General features: G+C 42.5%; 3 protein-coding genes across 4 annotated transcripts; all 3 read right to left on the reverse strand.

Annotated features, from left to right (window-relative positions):
- Nucleotides 1-4,476: 4,476 nt before the first annotated feature.
- Nucleotides 4,477-6,919, reverse strand: LOC117487863 (dynactin subunit 6-like). Its single transcript, XM_034136600.1, has 7 exons — nt 6,852-6,919; nt 6,484-6,548; nt 6,298-6,403; nt 6,130-6,218; nt 5,750-5,797; nt 4,959-5,101; nt 4,477-4,856 (listed from the first exon to the last, which is right to left on the reverse strand). Exons 1-7 carry the CDS (start codon nt 6,884-6,886, stop codon nt 4,755-4,757), a joined length of 588 nt encoding a protein of 195 aa, XP_033992491.1. The 5' UTR covers nt 6,887-6,919; the 3' UTR covers nt 4,477-4,754.
- A 572-nt stretch (nt 6,920-7,491) lies between these two features.
- On the reverse strand, nt 7,492-13,145 carry LOC117487864 (tetratricopeptide repeat protein 31-like). 2 transcript variants are annotated; one of them, XM_034136601.1, is made up of 18 exons: nt 12,967-13,145; nt 12,727-12,749; nt 12,321-12,387; nt 12,045-12,241; nt 11,889-11,969; nt 11,728-11,796; nt 11,472-11,639; nt 11,198-11,380; nt 11,054-11,108; nt 10,863-10,953; nt 10,374-10,515; nt 10,159-10,263; nt 9,970-10,069; nt 9,238-9,496; nt 8,937-9,011; nt 8,728-8,830; nt 8,447-8,562; nt 7,492-8,190 (listed from the first exon to the last, which is right to left on the reverse strand). In XM_034136601.1, the coding sequence occupies exons 1-18, from the start codon at nt 12,989-12,991 to the stop codon at nt 8,127-8,129; spliced, it is 1,923 nt and encodes a 640-aa protein (XP_033992492.1). In that variant the 5' UTR covers nt 12,992-13,145; the 3' UTR covers nt 7,492-8,126. The 2 variants fall into 2 exon arrangements, with proteins under 2 accessions (XP_033992492.1, XP_033992493.1); XM_034136602.1 differs by lacking the exons at nt 12,727-12,749; nt 12,967-13,145 and adding an exon at nt 12,656-12,712.
- A 1,544-nt stretch (nt 13,146-14,689) lies between these two features.
- On the reverse strand, nt 14,690-19,335 carry mfsd8 (major facilitator superfamily domain containing 8). The gene is made up of 12 exons (XM_034136604.1): nt 18,924-19,335; nt 18,741-18,826; nt 18,597-18,640; nt 18,255-18,495; nt 18,067-18,180; nt 17,303-17,447; nt 16,826-16,884; nt 16,642-16,750; nt 16,428-16,562; nt 16,222-16,325; nt 15,474-15,679; nt 14,690-15,131 (listed from the first exon to the last, which is right to left on the reverse strand). The coding sequence occupies exons 1-12, from the start codon at nt 18,980-18,982 to the stop codon at nt 14,925-14,927; spliced, it is 1,509 nt and encodes a 502-aa protein (XP_033992495.1). The 5' UTR covers nt 18,983-19,335; the 3' UTR covers nt 14,690-14,924.
- Between the last annotated feature and the right edge of the window lie 1,571 nt (nt 19,336-20,906).

Genomic DNA, 20,906 nt, shown 5'->3' on the forward strand with positions numbered 1-20,906 from the left:
TAATCCCCGAAGGTCAACAAGTGGTCCGGTCCCAGCTGTGTGTGTCACTTTTTAGTGTCCCCTGTTTTACGCCTCTTGCAGCATTTTGTATTTGCAGCACTTTTAGTAAATACTGCGCATGTTTTGTCAAGTTGGTGAAGATGTTTCTTCATTCGCCTGTGTTTTGGCACATTTGTGTTTTTTTATTTGCATCGTTTCTGAAGATGCAGTGCGTTATCACCTGTCGGCCACCATATAACAATAAGAAACAGAGACATTAAGTAATTACACAACTCCACAAGAAGTACAACACAGTTTGTGCAATTTTTCCACATTCGAATTACATATTATACCGTTGTTTTTTATGAATGCTTCTTCTTTTAGATCTTCTTGTAGATTATTACCTGTTGCCTGTGTGACCCTCGGCTGCATCATGTGATGTGTTAGTGTGCACACTCAGGAGAGTTTCAGCATGATGCATCATGTGTGTGGACAATTATCAACAGGACTGTGTGTGTATATTTACAGAGAAGATCAGAAGACAACACCTGCACGTTGCTCAACATTTGTAGGTGGTAACTGATCCGGTCTGATTTATGACCTGTGGGGGGGGGGGGGAGAGCCTGGAGCAAGGGGAGTGCCGTCTGAAACCCTCCACACCTATGGCGGTCTGCGGCTCAGACGGTACACTCCAGCAGCTTCCTCTCTGACGCTCAGTGCAGCGGACACACACTCGCAGTATGTGACAGCCGGGCAGAGTCATTTCTGCTGAGCATGCACCTCAAAACAACAAAAGAAGGAAAAGCAGTGATGCCCCCCTCCCCTCAGATCACGTCTACATCCATCACAGATACATCTGAAGGAGCTCTGCAAGGAGATAAAAATGGAAATGCTCCCCTTGCTTCTCGACAAGCAGGAATCAAAGCTGCTGCTGGAGTCTGGGGAAGGGGGGAGATGGGAGGGGAGGAGATGGGAGGGGAGGAGAGGAGAGGGGGAGGAGACGGGGAGATGTCCCAGCTGTGTTTGACAGGTCTCTGTGTGGTCTGATGCTAAGAGAGGGAGCCCCCCCCTCTCTGTGTGTGTGTGTGTGTGTGTGTGTGTGTGTGTGTGTGTGTGTGTGTGTGTGTGTGTGTGTGTGTGTGTGTGTGTGTGTGGCTAGGAGACAGTCTGGTCACGCTGTCCTGGTAACATCTCATGGCTCTGACCCCCCCACCACATGAAGGAGACGTCCCTGTGTTATCAGAGAGTAACCAGATAAACATGCAGATAAAATGCTGCATGGAGTTATTTTAGTTTAAACGAATAACAGAGACAGTTATCTCGTATCTGTAGGCTTAAAATAAAGCTAACCAGCAGTGGGTTAGCTTAGCACAAAGATAAGCTAGCTTCAAACTCACTAGTAAAGTCGAAGACGATACCCTGAAAACACTTCCCCACCCACTTCTCCATCTTGTTTGCGCTCACTTCAACAGTTTCTCATGTCTGCAGGCTAAATATGAAGCTAGCCAGCAGCGTGTTAGCTTAGCATCAACATGCACATGATCACATGTCTGGCCTGCGTCATCTTCAACAAAGCTACTTAGCTAGCATCTTTGTTTAACCTTATATCTTCACGTTCTGTTCACTGTCAGATAATCCAACACAGTCTCACGGCATTTCGTGTTATAGTCACGAAATTAATCTATTGATTCGTGTCCACCAACACGATTTTTGCATTTTTTTCGTGTCACACAGAACGATTTTAAAAGCAATGTAAATAATAACAAATTTGAAGGAAAAATAGATTTAAAAAAAATACAGATTTCAGTATTCTGACAGAACGATTTTAGAAGCAATGTATTTCTATTGGTAAGCCTAGTATGTTTCGTGCCTGCACCAAATAATAACAAATTAGAAGGACATTTTTTTTTTTAAATACAGATTTCAGTATTCTGAGGCTCTGAGCCCCATTTATTTTCCTCGCGGACAGCAAAAAAAAACTCTGACATTATACAATTTAAAATAAAAGGGTTAGGCTTAGGGTAAGATATTGAGAAAGAAAATGTTTTTATGAACCACACAGGTTCTGGTCTTCCTAGACCCGACCAGACAAAAAGACGTGGTGCAGGCACAAAATATACTACCAATACAAATACATTGCTTTTAAAATCGTTCTGTGTGACACGAAAAAAATGTGTTGGTGAACACGAATCAATAGATTACATTAATTTCGTGACTATAACATGAAATGCCGTGAGACTGGGTTGGATAATCCCTGGATGAGCTGGACAATGAGAAGAAAAAGGCCCAGACTGAGGAGACAGGTGTGTGAGGAAGATGTTGGTTTGAGTTAAATGAGGAGTGGCTGCTAGCTAGGAGAAGGAGGAAGAACTCTGTGGCAGTATCAGTGTGTTTTGGGGAGACTGGTACATAGCATGTGTGCTAACCTGAGTTTAAACCTTGACTCAGTGTGTGTAAAGGTCTATAATATTCCTCTAAACTGCTGACATGTCTTAAAGCCGTGTAGAGGAAGTAGGTGAAGTAGGTGAAGTTAAATTCTCTCTTTGTTGTGCAGTGGATCCAATAAAAAAGTCCTTCAGTTTTTTATCACACAATAAACCTCTCTGACCTTTACTGCTCTGAGGGTACATCTCCATCTATTACTGTTATCTTTTAGTGTTTATGGTGTGCTGCTGTGCAGTAAAGGAACAAAAGATGACTTATAATACACATGCTGGCCTTGCATTCTGTGTGTGACACATTTTGCTTTCTATACTTTAAAGGGGCCCTATTCTGCTGATTCAGGTTGATATTAGCATTCTGTGCTTCTCCTGTGACTTGTTTCCATGCTTTGATGTTCAAAAACCTCTTTATTTTTCTCATACTGCCAGTGCTGCATCACCTCTTTTCACCCTCTGCTCTGATTGGTTAGCTGGCCGACTGTGTTGTGATTGGTCAACCGCTTATAGATGTTCCGCCCCTTAGCCCGTAACGTACAATGTGTTGGAGCGCTAGCCAATAGAAGCGCAAGTGTTAAGTATATTTTGTATTACTTTTAATATAGTATATTTTAATATTGTTTTAATATTGTCTGCTTATCTGTATTATTGTGTTGCATTGTTGGAGAAGCCTGTGACCTAAGATTTTCAACGACATAATTACTCTGTAGCTATGTTAGTTTGACAATAAAGAACCTTGAACCTTGAACCTTGAACCTTGATATCAGCATGTTTTGGAAGTAAACAAAGGATTCCAATAGAGGCATTTCAGGCAGGGGGGGGGGGGGGTGTGTGAAACCACAAGAAGCAGGATAGGGCCCCTTTAAGCACATTTAGCTGGGAACCCTAAAGTAAAATAAGAGGATGCTTGTATGTTAAGCACCACAGTGGAGCTGGTGGTGGTGCAGGAGGAAGGGGGGGGTGGTGGGGTCTGTGTCAGTCTCCAGCTGCTGGTCTGTTTCAGAGGGGACCACAGAGTCCCTGTTGTGATTAGATTAATGGTTCCTGTGGTCTGCAGAGGAGGTGACTGCACCTATAGGTCACTCCTCACTCTGTAAAGATGGAGCGGACCTGCAGGCAAAGGTCAGCTGTCACTAAGCCTTACCCAACTGCTACTAAAGGGTGGAGAGCATGGACTGTATATATGGTGGAGAGGGTGGAGCTCCAAACCCAGCTGATCGAGTCTCTACCCAGATATATGTATTTATATTTATGAATGTCAGTTCACTCAGGATCTTTGTCTTTAAGATAACTGACTGTATTAAAGGCAGAATGCTGAGAGGATGTTGGCACTAACAAAGTGCTGCAGTGATTGAGTTTCACAACACTACAGTAAGGGGTTGGGGGGGGGGAATAACTGTGTCCAAATATAGACAAGCATTTCTGTTATGAGCTGCTATCATCACAGTCATGGTGTAGACTAAAAGACCCCCCCCCCCCCCCATGAGACCAACGTCACTCTACATCCTGCAACTGTGCCCAGTATCTGTCCTCCGCCACTTTAAACACCTCCCAAGAGGAGGAGGAGCAGGAGGAGGAGGAGCAGGAGGAGGAGAAGGTGAATAAGTTATAGTAGAGAGGCCCCAGCTGCACTCTTACTCAAATAATTAGCCCCCCTCATCCATATCTGACCCCACAGCACGTGGAGCTGGGTGCAGCAGCTGCATGCTGCACCCAGCTCCACCTGCAATACACTGTGGGGGTACCTGGCATTATTCAGGCCATGCTGCTGGAGGAGTGTAACCACACCGAGCTCAATGACAACTGGGACTGTGTACAGTTACTTTACTTATAATACAAATAATTAAACTGTTATTGTGTACCTTACGAGCAGACAGCAACGCAACAGTTCCCCCTGGTGGTCAAACTAAGCTAATGTAAATACCAAACATTTGACGAGTGCTTGATACAATTATCATTTAGAAAGAATTAAAGATATTAACTACTTTTGTAAAATATATAACATTTACAAGTTATTATAAATAATACAAATAAAACAACATATATTTGAAAAATGAAGATAATATTTATTGCAATCTTTACCAGAACAATTATAAAGACATTTAAATGTAATTAATTAACAAGGAGATTTACAATGTCAGGTCTAAAATAGATCAGACTATCTGATAAAAGAAGTGAAAAAGCAGAAACTCCTGAAAAATGATTCTCACGGGTGGAGGTAAAGGAGGTGGAGTTCACAGGTGGAGTTCACAGGTGGAGGTAAAGAAGGTGGAGTTCACAGGTGGAGGTAAAGAAGGTGGTGTGAGATCCTCACATGTGGATGTAAAGAAGGGGGAGTCAGTTCCTCACAGGGGTGGTGCTGTTTCCTCTCACAGTCTTCTTCAGGTGGTGGTAGTTTGGCAGGATCTTCATCAGGAAGTCCAGCTGCAGAGTCTGAGGCTGCAACACAGAAACACCACCCTCAGTGATAAGAACACCACCCTCAGGTATATAAACTCCACCCTCCGTCAGCTGTGTGGGTGGTGCAGGTGCAGCACTGACCTGAGGCTTCTCGCTCTGCAGGCGGCGGTTGGTGCCGCAGCCGTACACCACCGTGTTCTCCGGCACCACCTCGCAGGTGTTGAGCTGGCAGCAGGCGCCCACGATGCAGCCGCTGCTCAGCACCACCCTCCTGCCCAGGTCAGCTGCAGGGGGAGTAGTGAGACACATACACAGGTTACACTTTTATATTATATACAGAGGTGGGAGAAGTACTCAGATCTTGACCTTGAGTACAAGTAAAAGTTCCAGAGTGTAGGAATACTCTGTACAAGTAAGAGCCCTGCAGTCAAAAGGTTACTCAAGAAAAAGTACAAAAGTATCAGCATCAAAATGTAATTAAAGTACCAAAAGTAAAATGGACTAGTTCTGCAGATTGACCCATTTTAGAATAATATATATGATATGTTTTGATTATAAGTAGTGATGCATTAAAGTGTTATCAAAGTGGTTAAGAGGCAGGTAGTTTGAATCACTTTGTATACGGCAAGGTAGCTTGTGAATTTACTCCAGGTGTATCTAAAGTCTTAGTGTTGATTATTATTTCACATCATTAATACAAATTTGTAAAGTAACTAATGGTATTAAATAAATGCAGTGGAGTAAAAGTACACAATTTACCTCTGAATTGTAGAGAATGAAAATGAATCTACTCAAGTAAAGTAGTATCTCAAAAGTGTACTAAAGTACAGTAGTTGAGTACATGTACTTAGTTAATTTACACCTCTGATTATGTATTATATACATTTTTATATGTATATATAAAGTACACAGAGAGGGATTTCAGTACTCACCCTTTGACTCGATCACGTTGTTGTCTCCGATGTTCAGGGCCTGAGACACTGATCCTCATTATGAAGGATTTAAATGTAATCACTATTATAAAACAGATGTATGTTCAAAGACTGAATGTTTGATTACCACATGACTTTTTGTTCTAAAACTGTCTTTCATATGAACATTTTTGTACACGGTTTGCATAATCTTATTTTAAATTTAGGACTTCATTTATAATGTAAACCTGAACCAACAGCGCCCTCTGCTGGACAAAATAGATATTAATAACAATAGAAATTCATATTTTCTGTTACTTTTCAGCTGACATTGACTCAGACATTACTGCATTACTCAGTCAGATGCTATAGATTATATTATATATCACTTTAGAGGATACCACATCCCACTTCAAACACATTGTTGGTCCCGATGGTCATGGTTTTCTGCTCCGCGCCCTCAGAGTCCGGCAGCTGGTTTTCCGGGTAACTGCACACAGGAGGAGATAACACATGAGGTTACAATAGTATGTTATTATTACATGTTATTGTATGTGTTCTCCTCCTGCCTGTTGATGATGAGCGCCTGCTCCTCGATCAGGTTCCCCTCCCCGATGATGATGGGCCCCGCCTCTGCGATTATCCGGGCTTTGGGGTGCACCACGGTCCGGGCTCCTGAGGGAGGGGCAGCAGGAGTGATGGAGGATGCTGAGTAAATAAATGATAATAATAATAATGATAATAATAAAACTCACCGATGGTCACATCTCCTCTGATCTCGCTCTCCACACACACCACTGCTCCTGCTGCGATTTTAGCGCTGCGGGAGAACAATATTTAAAATCACAATACCTACATAGAATAAATATACATACATAAACAAAAACATAAATACAGCTGATCAACAGTCAGTCTGCTGGCATTTTTGTATACAGAATGAATACATGTTAGTATACCCACAGAATAACAGTCTGCTAACACATTAGTATAACATAATTACTGCCAACACAATATATTCATACAGAATATATGTATATTGATACACAGAATAACGGTCTGCAGAATTATCAGTATTTAAGAGATGACACGGTTATTATTTTCTGATATTTATAAAGTGTTTTACCTCTTCTGAGAGGCGATCTGCTTGCAGTCTGACATCCTCACAACAATCAAGGCGTTATCGATGTTTGATTGTAGATCCTGGCTCCGAGCTCATACTCGATCAGCTTTGTCTGACTCACTGCTGCCCTCTGCTGGACTCATCAGAAACTCAACCAGAGTACCTCAACTCATATAAACTCAAATTGTATTTAGCTATGTCACTATTAATATTCACAAAAAGGTTGTCAAAAATAATTTCATCTTCTTTTTCACTAAAGAAATACATTAGTAATAATTTAGTAGCATTTTATTCTCCCTGCCTCTCATAGGAAACTCCTGTTTATAGTCAGGAGAAATATATGAGATTAAACCATAGACTGTATATATAAAGGATTAAACTCATATTTTATTCATTTAATATATTATCCAAGTAACAGCTAGACACACAGATGTATTCTGCCTCTTAGTTTTTAATCCAAAATAAGAAATCTGTGTGGAAGGACTGATGGCATAGTATGTCTTAAAAATCATATTAAAGTAAATTACGGAATTAATTGTAAAAAGAAGAAAAAGTAAGTATGGATTGTGAAATATACTACACAGATTTGTTCTGGAACACTGGTGGTTAAATATGCATTTAAATAAGCAGACAGGAAACAGAATATGACAGAATCTTTAATTCTTGCATTAAGAACAAACTCATGACGGCGTCTGAATAAACAAAAGTAATCACATGATCACCACAGAGTGATCCTTTGGATAAAAATACCCATAAGGCAATATGCTGTATTAAATATGTTTATAGCAGGGTAAAACCTATCGTAAATAAAAAAGATAATGGTGAAAATAGTCAGGCTCGGACAAATCAACAATACCTGAGTAAAGTCAACGTCACCAATTAATGATTAATAATGGTGAATGACTGTAAAATGAATAATAAAACGTCTCCTGGAGAGCTGGTGTAATACTGATTGTGGGGCCTAATGCTCAAATCATTTAGGAATAAAACATTTTTCAAACATTATAATTATTATAAGAGAATTTGGCTGATTCTCCTGCTGGATTAAATCTTTGCATAAAGAAGTGTTTCTTAATACCATCATCTCACTTATACCTGATTCTCTTTTTTACAGAATTATAAAAGTATCTCCCCATCAGTAGAAGTATTTTCCAGCAACTTTCCTTTTTAAAAAACTCATGATCTTAAAACACTTCAAAAGAGGCAAAGCTTGAAAACCTTGTAGATGCTAGAGATTGTTCTGCTTTTATTGTGAAGGGCAGTGGGTTGCGTTTCCTGTCAGAACTTGTGGCTGCCTCTGAAGTCGGGGCCCGGTCTGGAGGGCCAGAAAGTCCCACTCTGCCTGTAAAACACACAGAGGAGGGAATATATATTTACTATTATATATTTTACATTTTCACCTTATGTAGCCCCACCCCTTTTCCCACTTCATGTTCAAACGCTTATGTCGTAGTTCGTTAGACTTGCATTTTGAACCTGTGTCTACCATTCAGGCAGTGAGAGCAATTATACAAATAAGACCAGTGTGGCCTTTGTGCACAATGAACAGTCTAATGCTAAGCTAACACGCTCCGACTCTTGAAAGAGGAAGAACTCGCCTCATGTTCTCGTCCTGCAGGTCTTCAGCCTTCAGCGCAGATCTGGAGATCCCCATTCCTGGAGGGATGCGGTCCGGATAGCGCACAGCGATCTTCATGCCGTTCAGATCAGAGCCCTGAACACACCAACACAACATGTTTGTTCAGCAGGAGAAACAGCAGCAACACTCACAGGGACCTCCTGCGGTTAGAGCAGGACGACACAGGGGGTGACAAGGTGTGCGCCTCACAGTGACAGTATCTATGAAGTGTAGTTTAATCTTCCAGGAAGTAGTACTCACATGCAGGCATCGGATTGCTTCATCACAGTGATCTCGTTTGGTATAGTTAACGAAGGCGCATCGTTTGTTAATGAGGAGCTTGACACTGTGGACCGGCCCCACGCTGCAGCAGGAGACAGGAAGGAAGGAGTCAGGAAGGAGACAGGAGGTGTGACCACAGAGGATAGAGGGAAGGAGTACCAGGAGGAAAAAAGGAGTCATGTTCTCACTTGTTAAACATGTTGCTGAGGATGGCCTCAGACAATGGGTACACCAGGTTCCCCACCCACACTGGAAACAGCTCCCTGTGAAACACACATACAACACGTTCATACTACTAATAATAATTACAATAATAATAATTAAAACAATAGTCTAGTTATAAATAATCATAATATAATAAATACAAAAAGTCATATTTAAAAATAATAATAGTGTAGTAAAAATAATAATAATATAAATACAAAATAATGATAGTGTAGTAAAAAATAAATAACAATAATAATAATAATAATAATAATAATGACTGACTGTTCAGCCCCGCTCTTCATCGCCTGGTTAGGAACAATCTTCTGTTGACTCTGGATGTTGGACATATTCTGGACTAAAGGTTTGTTCTTTAATAATTGTATAGCACTGTGAGGATGAGGAGCAACAGGATAGAGAAAAGGAGCAGCAGGAGGATGAAGAAGAGGAAGAGCAGCAGGGCTTATGTTGGCAGAGAGGACTGGAGACACTCCGTTGATGTTAACAAGTTGAGCCGGTTTGAGAGGCACACCTTGAATAGTTCCTGTACACAAACACACAATGAACAATCATAAATATATGTATTAGGGCTGCACAATATATCAAAAATCTATTGTAAACGTTATATCAACATTTGTGGTATGCATATTGCAAGACTGCTCGAACTGCAATAAATAGTAGCCTATTCCATGTGCCATGCAGTCACTCTCTGCACGTTAATATGTCTGGCCAATCAGGCGAAGCCCTACTGCTCTAGATGTCCCGCCCCCCATGAAGGAGTTATGCTATTGGCGGAGAGTAAAGCTAATGGATCTGAGATCTTTGTGATGGCTGAAGGGAGATAGACAAGCAAGGAAAATGTGGGGGATGAGGAAGAACTCTTATGTGGAAAAAACATATGGTGATTGTTAGGATTATTTCAACTATAACGTAGTTACATGCTTCATTGTTTAAAACACATTAAGTTAGTGTTGGAAGGAGGAGTTTCTCTTGCCACCGCCTCCTCGTGACACTCACCTGGGGGACGGTTTAAAGCTGACAGCACCTCCAGAGCCTTCTCCACCGTGCCGTGGATTATTAAAGCGTTTGAGCTCTGCTCCCGAGTGAAGCCATACTCCTGCAACACAACAAACAAGAATATCTGTCATACACCACCTCCTTCTCTAAGAGCATGTTTTAATAAAGTCAGGTGTGAGTGTGACGCACCATCAGCTGAGTGATCTGCACCCTCATCAGCTCCTGAGCTGCTTCTGCACACGACCCGTCCCGAGACAGCACCTCCCTGAAGGCTCCGGCCGCCTCCGCATACCTCTGCAGGAGGAACCAGAAGGGCAGTAAGAGGAGAACTCTGAACTACCGTCTCCCTTGTTTTACATATCTAAATGTTTCCTCCATGTGTCTGCGTTGATCCCTGTGTTTACCTTGAGTCCGGCCAGCGCCCTCCCCCTCCTGAAGTGAGCTTTGACCCAGCCGGGGTTCATGCTGAGGCACAGCTCTGCGTCTGCCAGCGCCTTCTCAAACTGCTGAGACTTCTCGAAGCAGAACGAGCGGTTCCCAAACAACCTGAGACACAAACATCTGGACTTGAACTCCTGATCAGTCACTCTTTATTGTTTAAATAACCACTAACCAAGTCGATTTCCATATCCTGCTCATTCAACTTTCTAGACAAAAACTCATTTTTACAAGATGACCCTTGAACGCATCATACTGTAACTCAATACAGCCTCTAACAGCTAACGTTAGCTAGCTCTCCTGCAGACTTACCACAGATTTCAGTATCAAGGCTAACCTGTGCTTTAAGACTTGATAAGCAGAATCAACATTTTAATTTCTCTATAATTAAATAGAAACGGGTTCCTGTAAATAGGTGCATAACAAGAGAGAGTGGTAAGAGTGTGTGTCCTTACTTAAACTCCGTGGGGTTGTATTTAATTGCGTCGGTGAAATACTTCACAGCCATATTAAAGTCTCCAGCACTCGCAAACTTATTGCCAATAACTGGAGAAAAAGGGAGAAAGTGCAGGAAGAATTAACACAGAATATTATATAATAATATATGAACAAATGGATCGGTTTATGCATGAAAAATGAAACTCACCCGCGAGATCAGTACTGATTTTAACATTATCTTCCAAAGTGGGGGGGGCAAAGTCCTGCAGACACACACACACACGAGTAAATGTTATACTAATAATGCATTATAATATAGAAATAAGGTAATAAAGCTTGGTCCTCTCTTCACCTGCTTCTTCTCTTCCTCTGGGGCTCCTTCAGGTTTCTCAGGGGGGCTTTTAGCTTCCTCTGTGGTGGTGGTGGTGGTGGTGGGGGGGGGCCTCTTCTTCCTCTCGGCGCGGGGATTCTGCTCCAGCTGTCGCCTGGCGATCTGAGCAGCATTACTCACAAACGTGCTGCTCATGTCCAGCTCCTGCAGAAACACACTCCTCACCATAAGACTACTTTTAAAATGTATGTTTGTAAACTGCCATCTCAATCCCATAGAGCCGAGGATGTGGTACCTCAGAGTCTGCGGAGTCCTTCTTGGTGTCGCCGTCTTCATCGCTGGACTCTTCCTCACTGCTGCTGCTGCCGCCGCTGTCTTTTGCTTCGGCAGGCGGCTTGTTTTTGGATTCCTCACTTCCTGCTGTGCTTCCCTCTGATTTGCTCTGCTGTACAGCTTCTTCTGCCTGGAAACCAAAAGAGACAAACACCTGCTGAATCTGTTCAAACATAATAAAGATTATGATTGTATTTTACCTCATGGGTCATAAATACCTCTTTGTTTGTTTCAGGGTTCAGTTTCTCCTTCTCCAACTTCTCAAGCCGTTTTCTTTCTTTACGTTTCTACAAGGCAACACAGATAATTCAGTTTCTAATATATAATCTGACATAAATGCATTATATTTATTTATATATATATATATATATATATCTACCTGTTTCTTAATTCGCTTCTTCTCAGCCTTCTCTTTGCTTTTTATAACTTCTTCTAATAATCTGGCTCTTCTTTCAGCGTCCTAAAAAATATTTATATTTTGTTATTTTTCATCCTGCCACAGAGTAAGATATCAAAGACTAAACAGTCAACTCACACTCTCTTTAGGCTGGACCTTTGCAGAGGATGATGGGTAATAATGGTCGGGGGGCTGATAAGCAGAGCCCCCCCTTAATGCAGTCCCACTGTTCCAGTCTGCTAGGTTTGAGTACGCTGTGAAATTATTAGGCCCAATACCCCATTCACCATAAACCTGCTCCGTAACACCACTCCCTCCATTGTTGCTGATATTAGCTGGGAAACAAAACGATAACAAGTTAAAAAATCACTGAATAAATGTGTTATTCACTTTAGTATTTGTGCTATTTCTTACCAACAACGCCAACTCTAAATCTCCCCTGGATTCCAGGACGGCTCTCAAACAGATTCACCATCCTATGCTGCACAGGAGAGGCATACATTACAAACATTTACCATCATACTGTGCACAGCTGTGTTCACTTCCTTTACCCATGATGCACCTCACTCTCTGCTTCAAGATCAGTACAAATTAATCCTCTTTCTGAGTATGTAGTAACGTTAGGAAAACCCACAAGCCCTATGTCTGATAACAAGATGAAATACATTTTAGATAGTTTTGTTAAAAGTTCATTTATGTGTCCTAAGGCACTGTAAACTGTGATTCATCATTATTATGTATACACTTACATCATGTAAACAGAACACTTCCGTTTGACACGTTGTCAACATGCGGTAAAAAGTTTCAAAAGTGTACTCACAACCATCTGGATATCTGTAAACTCTGAAAAAGAATACAAACAAACATGTGACATCATGTAGTAAATCACATTTTAAGCTTACATCGTGTAGTAAATTACATTTGAATCTTTCGTTACGCAGTAAATCATTAGTACTACATTGGTGAGGACGTTGTTCAGGCTTATCAGCAGGACTCATTAGCCTGTTAGCTTGTTAGCCACATTAGCTACAGACAGCTTTAAATATCCTCATGTTCTTACCCGTCTCTTCTCTAAATATATCCATGTTAGTAAAGTAAATCCTCCTACAGCCTCATAAACTCGTTAAGTTAGGTAAATCACAAGCCAAACAGCGTTAATTTATCTCTCTAACTTTGGCGGCTTGCATGTTATTTCCGCGCTTTCCACTTTTTCTTCTTCTGCTGCTGCTGCTGCTGCTTTTCCTTCCTTCTTCTTCTTTGGTGTTTAATGATTAACAAAGTTAGAGGTGTACTCCCGCCACCTGCTGGACTGATAGGTGCCACGACACAAAAATACACTTAATACATCCACACTGCTTTAGCCATTTACAAAATATAAATATTATCAATAAGTAATATTACAATGATAAAAATAATTAAGTGTTTGACAGCTTGCACCAAAAGATGAAATAAATAAGATGTTATTAATTATTTTATTCATCACTCATCACACCGTCATTAGCACACACACCTTCATCAAACTTCACTTAATACAATTATTTCAGGTAAAATACCAAATCTAGAGCTAATAACAGAAATATTATCAGTGTCCTCCAGAATCCAGTGCTCCTTGTGCCGGTAGATTCACAGTCTCATGTTAAAATATAAAGACAATCAGAGAACCTTTTCCAGCTTGTAGTCAGAAAAATTACAAATGTTTATCATATACATGTACATTCAGGAAATCTCTGACCATGGTCCTACCTCACACACCATTATTAAAAAATCTCTTTCTGCAGTGCTAGCACCCGTTTAACTTGGTCAGTGAAGGCAGCATAGAGTCTCTCTGCAGCATGTCTAAGGCTGCGTTTCACTTCGATTAAATGGAATCCTTGCGTCCCTCACTTGCGTCGTTTCCCTGCGACTAGTCCCTCCCACCAGGGAAGCATGGAGAGACGCAAGGAAACCACGAGAAGCAGGGAAATGAGTTTTAAGAGCAATGGGACGTCCTTTCCTCCGGAGCGTCACGTGAAGCGACGTCCGTTTGTGATGACGCTGCACAGCTGATCGTCTGACAGCAGCCAGCTCTGTCCCCGTTATTTTCACAAACACCCCCGCCTCTGTTAGTACACATTTACTGACACAAACATTTGTATCATCTGTTGTAGACCCAAATAAATAAAATCAAATAAGAACTCATTTTCAAAAAAGATAAACGCCATTCTTAAAATGTATAAACGTTAGATTAATATTGATTAGAGTGCACAATAGAAATAAAATAATTGAGAGAAGAAAAAGAGATGTGTTATCTATCAAAACCCAGTTAGATTAACATTCATTGGATTGCACACTTTGTCTGTTTGTGTGGATATGTAGCAAATTAACATTTTAAAAATAGCACTTAATGACTGACTGAATGGAAATGACAATAAATGAAAATGTAAAACGAAAAAAGCGATCATGAAAATGTTTCCAATAAATGAATAAAATCATTTTTGACCACTTTGTTGTTCAGATATATCACATATGTGTAACTGAATGATGCATTCATTGAAACAAAACACAGCATAAACTGAGGAGTGAGTCCCGTGAGTTTCATGTGTTTTCTTCACTCCGCTGGGAAACTGCTCTCATGTCAAGAAGCATCAGATCAGTGCATGCGCTGCATCGTCCAATCAGTGAGCGATACACAGTAAGGGGGCGGGGCGAGTGTCTGAGGATTTCATCGAAGGATGGTCTGGTGGTTCCTCAATTATAGCTCCTCCATTATCGCTCCTCACTCCTCGATCCTCCGGCAAAAATAAGGCCATTGGGACGCTACTCAAGATGGCGCAGACAAACCAACTTCCGGTGAGACCGAGACCGAGGAGCGAGGAAATGAAAAATAAGAGAAGTGAAACGCAGCCATAGTCATTAAACGCAGCACAGGGTTAAAAGTCTCTCTGCAGCATGTTACAGTCAGTGAAGGCAGCATGTTGCAGTCAGTGAACGCAGCACAGAGTCAGAGTTCACAGTGTCTGTAGTAGGAAGTCTCAGTTGTTACGGGGGGGTCCGTGCATTGCGCACAGAGAAGGGGATCAGTCTGTGGTATACAGAGCCCAGCAGGATGCCGGCCCCCAGCACCAGGACGCAGATAAGGCTGAAGGCCCAGCGGGGGCCCAGCAGGGTGTAGACCTGAGAAACAAACACAGGGCCCAGAGTCCGGGCCCCGCTGCCCGAGGCCGTCAACCACCCCATGTACACACCCTGCAGAGAGACACACACACACACACACACACACACACACACACACACACACACACACACACACACACACACACACACACACACACACACACACACACACACACACACACACACACACACACACACACACACACACACACACACACACACACCACACACACACACACACACACACACACACACACACACACCACACACACACACACACACACACACACACACACACACACACACACACACACACACACACACACACACACACACACACACACACACACACTTTAGTCATTTGATCAGGTGGTGATTCAAAGTGGTTTTACCTTTGAGCATCTCCACACTCACCTGAGGGCGGGGGCCCAGGATCTTGGAGTAGAGGGTGTAGGACATGACGTTGCAGGCGGGGTACCCCACACCGATCAGGACGTCTGCAGAGATGTACTGAGCCAGGTGGATGACGGGGGTGTACTGACACCAGGTCTGCTGGTAGGGGCATCCAACAGAGCTGTTGGAGGCTGCAGACACCCTCCCCAATGTGCTGTTTGTCACGTCTGGGTTTTCAAAATAAAAGCACAACCTCAAATTATGTATTTTCTTTTTTTAATTATAATGTTTTAAAAAGTGTTTACATATATTATTATTATTACATGTTTCATGTTTTTATGCATTCGATAAATATTCCTTTCGATCTTATTTAATCCACTTTATTTTATATTAAAGGTTACCTATAATACAAAATCCACTTTTTCATGTATTTTCTACATAAACATGTGTCCCCTCTGTGTAAAGAGATTCTGAAAGTTTCAGGAAAAAAGTTTGCTCTCTTTTTGTCCTGATCCATTTATATAAAAACCTGTCTGAAAATGAGCTGATCAGATTTTGGCCACTTTATGATGTCATAACGATTGTTTGGGTTGTTTAACCATTAGCCAATAACCAACCAAGGTAACCCCCCCCCCCACACCTTATCATCTGAATCTCCTCCTAGAGCACCATTGTGTTTTTAACCAAATATCTCTCAGAGGGGCGTGGGGAGTGGCTCCTTATTTTCATCTAAAGTAACAGACAGAGAATCAGCACTTGTTATGTTTACCTGCCCACTGGATCTGGGGGTACTGGTTCCCCCATGGCAGCAGGATGAAGAAGCCACAGAAAATAACGGCCAGGCCAGCGAGCAGCACGGGACGATCTCCGACCCTGAGGAAGAAAACTCTCTCTGGATTAATTCTGAAATAAAATAAATAAATAAATATATATACAGTATATTTCTGTCTGACACTCAGGTGGGGGGTGGCGTACCTCCGAGAGGCCGCTTTCACCGCCACAAACACCGGGATGGACTGGATGCCGATGCCGCAGATGATGATGCCGTTGTACAGCACGGCCTGTCTCCCGGTCCACGAGAACATGTCCATGGAGAGGGGGGTGGCGATCCTGGACACACACACACTCTCAGGTTTAAAATACTGGTTGAAAAGAACAGGATAATATATTCGGTTTATATCCTTCTTACGTCTCGAACACGGCGAAGATGAACATGACGATGAAGAAGAGGACATTGGAGGTCACGACGGCCAACTGATCAAGGCTCTCCTCACTTTCCTCACTAAGCTCATCTCCGTCTACAGGAAGGAAAACAATATTTTAGTTTCCTGTCCTTTCAAAATAAAACTCTGTGTTTACAGGAGCATACAAACCTTCTGATGTGTAGTTGATGGCTCGGATCTGTCTTCCATGGTCATCGACACGGTGCTCTCTGTTTGCAGCGAGAAACACAAAGAGTAAGACACACACACACACACACACACACACACACACACACACACACACACACACACACACACACACACACACACACACACACACACACACACACACACACACACACACACACACACAACACACACCACACACACACACACACACACACACACACACACACACACACACACACACACACACACACACACACACACACACACACACACACACACACACACACACACACACACACACACACACACACACACACACACACACACACACACACACACACACACACACACACACACACACACACACACACACACACACACACACACACACACACACACACACACACACACACACACACACACACACACACACACACCAGGAGCTGAACACACACAAACCTGAGAAGTACCAGCACCAGCAGCATGTTGACGAGGCCGAACGCAGCAGCCAGCAGAGCGGGGGACGTGTACATGTTGATCTGCAGGGAGAGAATCTGCACGGTCACCCCACCCTCCCCCAGGAAGGAGAGACCCGCCTGCAGGGCTGACAAACAAACACACACACAGACACACACACACACACACACACACACACACTGCAGGAGTTAAAGGTCTCCTATTATACTATTTTTAGGCATATATTATAGGTCTCGGATATATACAAATATATAAAAAACATGTCTGTGAAGTGTTTTGCTCTTCGACGTTTCTGATAGGGCCGTGGGTGTAAAGCCAGCCCACATTTCCGATATTACATCAGCAAATATGGACCAGCTCCGTTGTAGCCCCGTTTTTTAGATTTGGGTGCGGAGGAAAAGAGAGAGGGTTTTGTTTTCTGACACTTTGTGAGTTCCCTGACACACCGGGGACACATTTATGTATAAGAGACATCAAAAAGTGCATTTTGCATGATAGGAGACCTTTAAACAACATGCATTGATTACTTGTAGGCTGCACCAACAGTGTACAGCTTTGTTCCCAACGCTGACATTTATAGATCCGTGTTTAAAGCCTGTGTGTGTGTCACATAGAGAAGCTGCAGTAACATTATTAACCACTGCTGAGGAGTGTTAAACCTTAAAGACAGGTGGTTTAATGTAGGAGCTCAGATACTTCCTCTACTGGCTCGGTTGACATCAATTGAAGACTGTGATGAAGAGTACCTGGTCCCAGGATGAATCCCAGGGCCTGGCAGGCGCTCATGTTGGCCATGGCTGAGGTGCGCTCCTTCAGGGACGTAGCTCCAGCCACATAAGACCTCGCCACCGCCACGTTACCTACACCACGATACAGAGAGAGGTCACATGACTGCAGCAGAGGAAGACTCACTGCAGGACGGAGTAACACTCACCTGCTCCGAAGCCCACCAGCGCCCGGGACACCAAGACGTGCAGCTTGTTGTGGGAGGGGGGCAGGTAGGCGTAGGCGTAGTAGATGTTGGCGAACAGGTTGATGAGGATGGAGCAGACCATCGGCTCCCTGCGGGGGCGGTGATTGGACCAGAGGCCGAAGAGAGGCGAGGCCAACATCTGCCCCAGACTGTAGGCTGCCACCACCCAGCCCAGGAAGCTGGCCGTGGTACTGCCATCCACCTTAAATATTAAACATTAAATAGTAAATATATCCTAAATCTAAAGTCCTCTGTGCAGCTTTTCTTACTTCCTGTTTACAATAAAGGAAAATATATTCTCACCTTCTGAAGATAAGGCCACAGAGACGTGATGACGATGGTGAAACCTGAAAGCATTTCGAGACACACATCATTTTACACTAAGCACAGGATAGTTTTAATATTATTATTTTTTAATTATGTGTAGCTGGTTCGGTGGTTCCTCACCCACACTGCTGAGGAACATGGTGAAGTACATGACTCTGATGGACCTCCAGCGAGGCTTGTAGTCTTCATCCTGATAGTCATCATAACTATGCACAGGGGAGAGACAGGACAGTGTTATAGCACAGCTACAGACACACTCACAACAACCATACACCGACATTCAACGTGTGGACATTCACTCACCTGTCTGCGTCCTCCCTGAGCAGGGGAGTGGAGTCATCACAGTCCGCAGGCTGGGACATGTCTGGAGACAGCAGTCAAGCTGAATTACTTATGATTGTTTAGAGTTTACAGCTGTCCGGTGGACTCTGGAGACGTAAACAAAACGTATCCATATGTCCGAGGGTCAGTGAACGGCTCTGATAACTAATGCTAACTGAGAGCCAGCAGCGAATGTTAGCGTCTCAAACTAAAATAAACATGTTAAACCCACGCGTTAGTCCAACGTATCATGCTGAATGGAGCAGTATCCAGCCGACTGAGAGGTTAATAAACGGCACTAACCACGCAGAGGCTCATAAACACAAAATATAAACAGAACTAAACTAACCACTCCGCTTGGTCGGCGCAGTCACAACAACATACACTTCCGGTTGAGCATTTCAAAGTAAGGTGAATCAGAGCTAAATGATTTAATTATTCTAAGTGGGCTGTTCAGCCTCACCATATTTTTGGATTGCATTTGATTTTGTTTGTAATATATTTATTGTATGCTCCAAATAAACATGTGAATAATCCCCTTGGTCATTCGTTCTCAACTGCATGCATTTATTTTGAAGCCTGTTTATCTTAACGCAACCCACTCACGTGAGAACTCCCCTTCCTCATTATTGACTCTCCCGTGTTTAACTGTATTAAACTGTAGACTGTATTTTTATATATACAGTCTATGGTTTAACCCTTAACCACAGACTGCATTCATTTCATTAAATACAATGAAAAGCTCCATTGACACTCAGTTATACATTACAATAAAGCCTGGCGACTACGGACCATTACAATCCCTCCTCAACTGCATGGAACAAATCAGTAGCTGGATGAGCAACAATTTCCTACAATTAAACAAAAACAAAACAGAGACAATTATCTTTGGTGCCAAAGGGGAGGAACGGGCTGAAGTAAGCGCTAAACTAAAAGCCCTGCTAAATACATCGGAAAAGGTGAGAAATCTAGGCGTAGTTCTGGACCCCGCCCTCAATTTCAAATCCCATATCAACACAATTACTAAATCAGCATACTGCACCTGAAAAACATAGCCAGACTTAGAACATTCATGACCTTGAAAAACTAGTTCACGCATTTGTTTTTAGCAGGATTACTGTAATAGTGTATTTACAGGTCTCTGTAAAAAATCGGTTAAAAAACTACAACTAATCCAGAACGCCGCTGCCAGAGTCCTCCTGACCAAAACAAAAAGAGTAGAACACATCACCCCTGTACTCAGATCTCTGCACTGGCTACCAGTAGCTTACACAATCGATTTTAAAATTATATTGTTAACTTATAAAGCATTAAATGGCTTGGGACCCCAATATATGTCTGACATGCTGCCCTGTTACGAGCCCCCTAGAGCTCTGAGATCATCGGGGGCGGGCTTAGGGGAGAGTGGGGTAAATTGAGCCATTTTTTAGTTATGCTGTCCTCTAAGCCAGTGATTCTCAAACTTTTTTCAATAATGTACCCCCTTTGAAAAAAGAATTCAGCCAAGTACCCCATGATCAGCGCAAAAACGATTTGTTAGGGGGAAAAAGCCTATATTAAGAGGTAAAGTACAGCCTTGCACCATCAGTGTCTGATTTATTAAAACAACAACTATTGTAACTGAGACACACTTTAATGCTACATTTCAAATGTTTACAATCCATCACTAAATTCATGGCAAACCAATTTTAATATCATGCAATAACACTAAGATGACATTAGTTGCATTGAACTGATCTTTTTAATAAGTTGTACTTACAATTTAGTGAGAAACATGGGCTTGTGCTTCACTGAGGATCTTTGTCATTCTGACAGGGAGGCAACTGCAGTTATTACACTTCGTGTTTTGAAATATGTGTAACTCTAGTCCAGGGGTCGGCAACCCCTGGCACGCGTGCAAAATATTTAAATTGTATTTTCGGATCCTGAACGAGACCGCCGCCAGAGCGCATCTCCCCGTTACCT

Source organism: Trematomus bernacchii, unplaced genomic scaffold (genome assembly GCF_902827165.1).
Source record: "Trematomus bernacchii unplaced genomic scaffold, fTreBer1.1, whole genome shotgun sequence".
Taxonomy (NCBI): domain Eukaryota; kingdom Metazoa; phylum Chordata; class Actinopteri; order Perciformes; family Nototheniidae; genus Trematomus; species Trematomus bernacchii.

Coding starts and splice junctions, on each gene's coding strand:
- LOC117487863 (XM_034136600.1), bottom strand. CDS start 6,886: ATGTCAGACTGCAAGCAGATCGCCTCTCAGAAGAG. Junction 6,549..6,851: donor CAGATCGCCTCTCAGAAGAG/GTAAAACACTTT, acceptor GTTCTCCCGCAG/CGCTAAAATCGCAGCAGGAG. Junction 6,404..6,483: donor CAGAGGAGATGTGACCATCG/GTGAGTTTTATT, acceptor CCCCTCCCTCAG/GAGCCCGGACCGTGGTGCAC.
- LOC117487864 (XM_034136601.1), bottom strand. CDS start 12,991: ATGGATATATTTAGAGAAGAGACGG. Junction 11,381..11,471: donor AGGACTCCGCAGACTCTGAG/GTACCACATCCT, acceptor GTGTTTCTGCAG/GAGCTGGACATGAGCAGCAC. Junction 9,497..9,969: donor AGCTTTAAACCGTCCCCCAG/GTGAGTGTCACG, acceptor GTTTGTGTACAG/GAACTATTCAAGGTGTGCCT.
- mfsd8 (XM_034136604.1), bottom strand. CDS start 18,982: ATGTCCCAGCCTGCGGACTGTGATGACTCCACTCCCCTGCTCAGGGAG. Junction 16,326..16,427: donor GTGAAAGCGGCCTCTCGGAG/GTACGCCACCCC, acceptor TTTCTTCCTCAG/GGTCGGAGATCGTCCCGTGC. Junction 15,132..15,473: donor TCCTGGGCCCCCGCCCTCAG/GTGAGTGTGGAG, acceptor GTCTCTCTGCAG/GGTGTGTACATGGGGTGGTT.